Here is a 7,546-nt window from a genome sequence, read left to right as displayed (position 1 = left end):
ACGGAGACGGCACGACGAACAACAACGACATAACGACTTGACTTGACTTGCTTGCAAACACCAGACTGATATTTGATTTGGCCTGTTTCATTCAGCATTGGTTTTGAGAAACGAAATTGAACACATTGAATACCCCATCCACTCACTGCGTTGCTCTTACATTTCATGGCCCAGCGACAGCTCTGTTTTTTCCCCTTCTTGCACTTATTTCCATTATAATATCAGAATGACCCCCCAATCATGACCCAACGGTGTTCGGCGCTGCCTTTGTTTTCTGTCTTTTTCAATCTCATGACGCGACATGTTGCACTGGTTGAATTGAAGGTGCGATGCGATGTTCCGTTAAAGTTCTGTCCTGACCCAGTGCGCGGCTATGGATGGGGAATGGCGTTAGCTGGACTAATGTTTCCCCGGCCCATCACAACGACGTCGACGACAGTCCTACAATTCTAAGCTCGATACCGAGAGGCCTCGATACCATGGCTTCTACTCTTCCAGTCGACTACGCTCGACTGCTTTCGGTGTCGAGGTGTCAACATCGACGCATCCCGCCGCTGCACTGGGCTCTTACCCACTCACCTCTTTGAACGACCCTGTCTTTATCCCCCTTTGGTTTTCTTTCCTCATTATACCTCTCCTCTACTCATGTCTGGGCCCTTTGATTGGGTTTTCTATTTTACATGTTGTCCATTTTGTCGCTTTGGCCCGTCGGTTTCCTCCCTTTTAGCACACACAGCACAGCACAGCCCATTGACTTTTTTCTTGTTTTTTTGTTTTGATCTCTTTTAAGCACGCATGGAAATGGCAAATGGGGAACTAGCATCATATCATTCTCATTGGGAGGAAGATACGGGAATCGGATCGGTGGTCTGGTATTGGGTGGTTGCTCTTTGCTTTCTTCTTTCTTCATTGTTCTTTTTCCTTTTCTGCTTTTGTTTTATTCATCATCCATTGAGATATCACGTATAGCAAGCAAGACAAGACAAGAACTACTTTTTTTCCTTCTTCGTTTGATATGATCTACTCGCTTCCTTTCTACTTACTAATTGACTGACCCTATACTTTCCTTTGTCTAACTCATTATTCAGGGCATTGCATTGTTTACTGCTTTATCATGTCATATACAGATTATATACACATACAATAAACACAATTGCTGCGTTACAAAGCAACCTATTCATACTTCTCAACAGCGGCGACTAAGGGCTTACTCGTGCCATTGACGACGGAGAGTTTGCGTACGCGAGTCCTGATGCATTGGCTTTTCAAAGTACTGGTATAATACTCCGTACCACTGTTGCAAACGGGAGTTTACAGCGCCGCAAATACCCTGATTCATGCATGCTGCCGTCAGTCACAGCCCTGGCATCCTCGTCCTTCCATAACGCCATAAGCCTTGTGCCTTCGCCTTCTTTTTCTCCGCCTTCTTTTTCTCCGCCTTCTTCGCCCTGAAAGTCAATGTTGGCACCTATTAATAGAACATAGATTATGTAAGTTGGTGTACGTAAGCACCCAGGGCTCAGACAATGACTAAGCCCGGCTGAAGGATGCAAACAGGCCAAACAGGGCAAGTCGAACCTCCTTGACGTTTGCATGGGAGCATACAGACATTAACGACGGAGAAGCGACATCGACATCGCATCGGACATCAACATCGAAGAGAACGCTTCGAGTGGCGTGAGAAAGACTATTGTCTTGCTAGCCTGATTACGACCGAGCCGTCTGGGAACCGGTAAAACGACGAACGGGACGAACGAACGAACGATTCCCTGGACGTGGCGTCTAGTCGACCACGGCCGTGATGGCGCCGACAATGACACGTACGGATTCGCTGGAGGAGCAAGATCCTAATAACGGGAAACCCGAAAAGAAGCAGAAGAGCAGACGACCAGCAAGTGCGTTGTTCTTCTTTTGACTATTCCCCTTTTTTTCTCTCCTCCTCGCAGAGTAGGGAGTGAGTGAGCAGGGCTGACCGGATGCGCGCGGCCATGGCGCTTGTGGTTTATAGATACGGCTTTTCGTCAACAGCGCTTGAAAGCATGGCAGTGAGTAGTTCCTGGCTATGGAAGATGGGAGGCGAGAAGAAGGATTTGGCCGACTGACTTATGCAAAACGTTTCTAGGCCTATTTTAACGCCCAAGACTGTCTTGCCGATATTTTTTATTATGGGGATTATACTTGCGCCGATAGGAGGGTTGTTGATATATGCTAGTTCGCAGGTACGTGTTGAGTGTGGGATCTTGCTTGAGAGAGGGGTTACTGATGTGAAACAGGTTGAAGAGTTAGTATTCGACTATTCGAATTGTAATGAGGCAAAGATCGGCCAGGAGAATGCCACAGACGCGAGCAGCAGAGTTCGAGCGTCGTTTAAAACGAAAAGCAACGGCGGCGGAGTGCCTTATCAGTGGTATAGAAGCGAGCTCGAAGGCACCGACATCACCCTCGACAACGGTGTCCACGTCAACACGACCGTCTGCTCACTTATTTTCGATATACCCAATGACATTGGCGCACCAGTCTACATGTACTACCGCCTTACGAACTTCTACCAAAACCACCGCAGATACGTCAAGTCTCTAGACCTGGATCAGATGAAGGGCGTCGCCGTACCAAACGGCACCATTTCAACTAGTACCTGCGATCCCCTACGAATTGACGAAAATACCAAGAAGGCATATTATCCATGTGGCTTGATTGCGAACTCCTTGTTCAACGACACATTCTCGGAACCCAAACGAGTCGGGGGCGGCAGCAACGTGAATGAGACATACCCAATGACTAACCGTGGTATATCCTGGTCGTCCGATAGGGATCTTTACAAGCCTACCAAATATAATTTCGACCAGGTCTCACCACCTCCCAATTGGAAAAAGAGATACCCAGATGGATATACCGAAAAGAACCCGCCGCCAAACCTTCAAACCTGGGAGGAATTGCAGGTCTGGATGCGCACTGCTGGTCTGCCTACCTTTAGCAAACTGGCGCTGCGAAATGATACTGGGCGTATGTTAGCTGGATCGTATCAGGTCGATATTAACGATAGTACGTTGTATAGATCCTTTTTTACACCTTTACTGTGTCATGCTGACTTTAGTGATCACATAGATTTCAACGTAACGATCTTCGGCGGCACAAAGTCCATGGTCATCACCACCCGAAGCGTGATGGGTGGCAAGAACCCATTCCTGGGCATTGCGTATGTAGTCATTGGCGGACTCTGTATCCTCCTCGGCACGATCTTCACATTCGTCCATCTGGTTAAACCAAGGTACGTCATAATGCCCTTCTCATCTACCATGCTGCACCAGTTATTAACAGTATTCGCAGAAAACTCGGTGACCATCGCTATCTCACTTGGAACAGTGAAGAAAACACCACAGGCGCAGCGACAGGGACAGCAGCGACGCCCAAATCATTCTTCAACTTCAGGAGGAGAGGCTAACTTTTTCCTTCCTTGCGATAGTTGCCTGTTCCTCTACTCTATATTATCCGCTGTTATGTATTTATGTAAACTCTCTCATCGGCGTCTCAACTTTATGTCTGTTCTCTTTTTTTTTTTTTCATCTTACCAGCCTAGACGTGGCACGCCTCCCACACTTTTGTTTTATCTTTCATCTTCTGTTATCCGGATACCTTAAGTTGAAAGAAAAGCCGCCTTGGATACATATTTATACCAGATTCTTACCCCCTGTTTCCCTTTCGTCTTATTTTACGAGGTTGGGCTTGACAACGCATGGGATTTTTTGGAGCTGTCCTGTCTTTTCTAGGGCTAATTGGCGTTTCTACTCATTCAATATTATGTCTCGTTTTCTAAACAACATCCCATATATTCCAATCAAGCTCATACACCCGTAAAACTTGCATAGTTAAATCTTGTATTTCTTGCTGATATCATTAAAAAGAAGCAGAACGAGACCAAGATAAATGAACTTCTTTTGCCCTTTCCCCGCCTGTTTTTACAATGGAAAAAAGGAGAAAAAAATACACTTCATAGAGAATGGGTAGGTGGAAGGAGACGAGAAGATAAGGGGTGAAGGCTGTGAACCTTAGAACAGACGGTAGATGCGAGGAGTTGATTTAACGCTTCCTCTTCTTTGCCTTTTCTCCATCATCGTGGCCTCCCCTGGCACTCTCCTTATCCTTTCTAATAGCCTCCTTTTCCAATTCGTCCCAATCGGCGCCCTCTTCTTCGCTCTCGTCATCGCTAGCAGCCTCACTCTCGGCACTAGCATCGTCATCATCATAGCCACTCTCCTCTTCTGAACTTTCGTCCGCTGCGACTTCAGAATCAGACATCTCGAATGCTGATTCTTCTTCCTCGCCCTCGCCCTCGGAGTCGGAATCGCCACCAAGGAACGACCAGCCGCCATCAACGAAGAAGCCGTGTGGGTCGCTGGTGACGGTCTTCATGATAGCGCCCCAGCTGAGGTTGAGTGGACCTTCGCTGAAGGGGATGTCGACAGAGTCAAGCCAGTCCTTGACACCTTCGAGATTCTCCATAGGAATGGTGTTAATGTGCATTGGTGTGCGGTGGAAGTCCTTGAAGACGAACACTAGATCGAAGTTTTTGAGACCGAACTATATTTATGTTAGTTTTTGATTATTCTCATTCATTCTGCTTGTTTAAAGGGCCAGCTTACCTGTACTCTCTCCAAGTGAGCAACCTCGATCTCACTCAAGGTCAACGCAAGGAATGGAGGTTCAGTCAATTGCGCGATTGCGTCAGTAGTTGGCTGGATTAGGACATTGGATCGATATGTGTGAGGAACACCGGTGAAACCAATCTCTCTGAATGGGATGTCAACGTCAACACCCTCATCCTTTCCAGCATCAGAGATCTTCTCGGCAAAAGCCTTAAATTCTCGATCTAACGCTTGTCTGCGCTTCCTCTCGTTTTGTTCAGCCTCAAATTCTTCTTCATCTCCATATCGATGCTTTCGTCGTCTGTTGCCAGTTTCGTCGAATTGCATGTCTGTGGCCTCACGGTAGAATTGGACATCCCTGGTCGTTCGTTTTCCGATCATAATTGGCGTCTTGAGGTGAACGTGAATGATGACTGTTAACTCGTGCTGACACGGTTGGAAGAACAAATGCTTGACGTTGTTGAATAGGACATCGACATGGTCACTTCGTAGAGGAGATAGGTAACGAAGACCGTTCTGGTGTATCTCGACTTCTCCTGGAACACGCTTGCCATCGAGTTGTGGTCGAAGATACACGTCCGGCAACTTGATAGGTCGGCGGTCTAATTAAGAGGTTAGTATAATCTCAACAAATTGAGCGCAACAAACATAACCAAACTTACTTCTTATTTCAATAAGTTTGTCTTGTTCCACGACGTCTTCCATCTGTTTCTTCACCTGTTCTCGTCGAAGGGCATTCTTCCTAAGCTCGGTGATATCCTTTGCAATTTGGGCAAACCGTTCATTATCCTTGGACCTAAGGGTAAGATTTCGCACAAAGTGTGCCGATGCATCTTCGAATGGTTGGTCATCTTTCCTTCCAACACCTTGACCAGGAGATAGGAAGTTAATACGCAAATAAGCATATTCTCCTTCGTCGCTCTTGCTTGCGTTTTTGATCGTGTTGATATGGAAGGGAACTGGACGACCCAGGATAGGAACGATGACGGACGCAGCTTTGTGGTCAACATAAATGATCAAATCTTTAACACGGGACGGGAGCTGGCTGTCTCGCTTGTAGGATTCAAAGCGCTGGAAAGTCTTCTGAGCAACCCCGTTTTGGTTTCCCTTGGTACCGGCGAACCGTTCCAGGCCCTCCTTGTTCTTCTTTGCAGCTAATTCCTTTTGATGCTCACGTCGACGTACATCAGCACCATCTCCGACCTGAGTTGGACGCTCAGCTCGTAGCTTTGTTTGTATAATATTCTTGCTGATAATGGTGCTACTTCTGGCATTCTCGCTCTGGCTTTTCTTTGGCTTTTGGGTTTCCTCCTCATCGCCGAAGTAGAACGAAACTGAATCCATGTCGATTCCTGCATCTTTAGTGAAAACGAGCGGGCCACTCTCACCTACACGGATCGTATCAGTGACCACCATCGAGTAGACTGCATTTTTCTTGTCCTGGGGGTCTGGGTCAGTGATATCCGTGAATCCAATAGACACACAAAGAGTCATTCCGCTCCTTAGAGTCTTGGTATTCTTTCCATTAAGGATCATGTTGGCATCACGCAGCTCAATGCCGATTCCAGCACCGATGTTGCGAACGAAGTGTTTTTCCAAGTCTGGCTTCTTTGCCTTGATCATTCCTAGGGCTTTATTGTAAAGGTCTTTCACTACAGCTCCATCCCGGATATCCTTCACGACTGCGTCGTATACGGCAAGGAGGAAACCGTAGTTATTTTCTTGAGATTTGCTGGGATCAACCAAGAAGGTTCGTGCAATGACGGCTGCATAAGTCTTGTAGCGAATACCGAATCCTGCAATGATTATACCGGGAGACAGGTTCTTGTCGTCAGGGGTTGCAGAAAACCTCAGATCGTAGTTGCCGCCACTCTGGACGACGGGTCCATAGGCCCAATCAATCTGCTGTGCGTCAAATCCGGTTGGCAGTTTCGCCAACTTATTGAAGAATTTCGCATCGTCGATTTTGGCGTCAATCTTCCCGGACAGAGTCTTGTGGCTCATCTTCTTCTCTTCATCGAGGAGCTCTGACATCTCCTCTACGAAGTATTCGGACATCAGTCCAGAACAAGCTCTGGCCGCATTTCGCATCGATGTCTGGACGGCTAGTTAGTCATATACATAAAAACAATCAATCTAATGATTTGATTATCACTGACCAATTCTTCCGGGCCTTTAACTGAGAAAGCGTGGGCTGATAGAGCGGGTCCAATGTCCACCTCTTCCACGTCTTTGGAAATATCTCCAAACATCCGCTTCCATTCTTCAGCAAACGGACCTGACGAAGTATCCTTTGGCAAGACTCCAACTTTCTTCTACTCAAGAGTTAGACCCAACGTAGCAGGGAATTAATGGCTAAGAGCTGATACGTACCCCGGCGTTTTTGATTATATCTAGACATTTCTCGAAAATCTTCGTCTTTTGTTCTGCGTCTTTGGATGTGATCATGAGCTCGACTGGTACTTTGCCGCCTTGTAGTGGCTCGAGATGTTTGGCTATTTCGTAGAATCACCAGGTTAGCATAGTCCCAAATAGGAGAATAAATGATGTTGCCCATACCTTTCTTCGCGGTAGTCACCACATACATCGCCTCAGTGGTAAAGAGGAAAAGGGTGGCAGGAAACTCATAGCCGAGAAGCCAGAACTGCAAGTAAAACGTCAGTATGCATCCTCTACCACAGGAAAAAGGCTCAGTATGCCCCCAGAGCAATCTCCATACGTACATGCATCGCATTGTTCTTCTGAAACGAGTTCGAGTCCTCAGTCTTGCCCATGAGGATCACGATGGACGAAGCACCGCCAAAGATCTGGCTTCCCGACCTCTTGTCCGCCTTCCATGCCGAATAAAAGCTCGAGAGCCGATTCGAAAAGGCGGTACTGTCAATTTTGATAGCGTCGCCCAT

At 47.0% G+C, this 7,546-nt stretch overlaps 2 protein-coding genes across 2 annotated transcripts; one reads left to right on the top strand and one right to left on the bottom strand.

The window, feature by feature from the left end:
• Positions 1–2,039: 2,039 nt before the first annotated feature.
• Positions 2,040–3,442, top strand: GIQ15_02906 (LEM3/CDC50 family protein; the record flags this gene model as incomplete). Its single annotated transcript, XM_033550323.1, has 4 exons — positions 2,040–2,045; positions 2,274–3,042; positions 3,106–3,268; positions 3,328–3,442. 4 exons carry the CDS (start codon positions 2,040–2,042, stop codon positions 3,440–3,442), a joined length of 1,053 nt encoding a protein of 350 aa, XP_033407484.1.
• A 635-nt stretch (positions 3,443–4,077) lies between these two features.
• GIQ15_02905 (FACT complex subunit spt16) lies at positions 4,078–7,546 on the bottom strand (the record flags this gene model as incomplete). The annotated part of the gene is made up of 7 exons (XM_033550322.1): positions 4,078–4,578; positions 4,641–5,245; positions 5,306–6,740; positions 6,803–6,958; positions 7,017–7,138; positions 7,203–7,287; positions 7,367–7,546. The coding sequence occupies 7 exons, from the start codon at positions 7,544–7,546 to the stop codon at positions 4,078–4,080; spliced, it is 3,084 nt and encodes a 1,027-aa protein (XP_033407483.1).

The sequence above is a fragment of the Arthroderma uncinatum genome (genome assembly GCF_011692745.1).
Source record: "Arthroderma uncinatum strain CBS 119779 chromosome Unknown scaffold2, whole genome shotgun sequence".
In the NCBI taxonomy this organism is placed as follows: domain Eukaryota; kingdom Fungi; phylum Ascomycota; class Eurotiomycetes; order Onygenales; family Arthrodermataceae; genus Arthroderma; species Arthroderma uncinatum.
The sequence above is the reverse complement of the archived record's forward strand: the minus strand, read 5'-3'. Positions and strand labels throughout refer to the sequence as shown.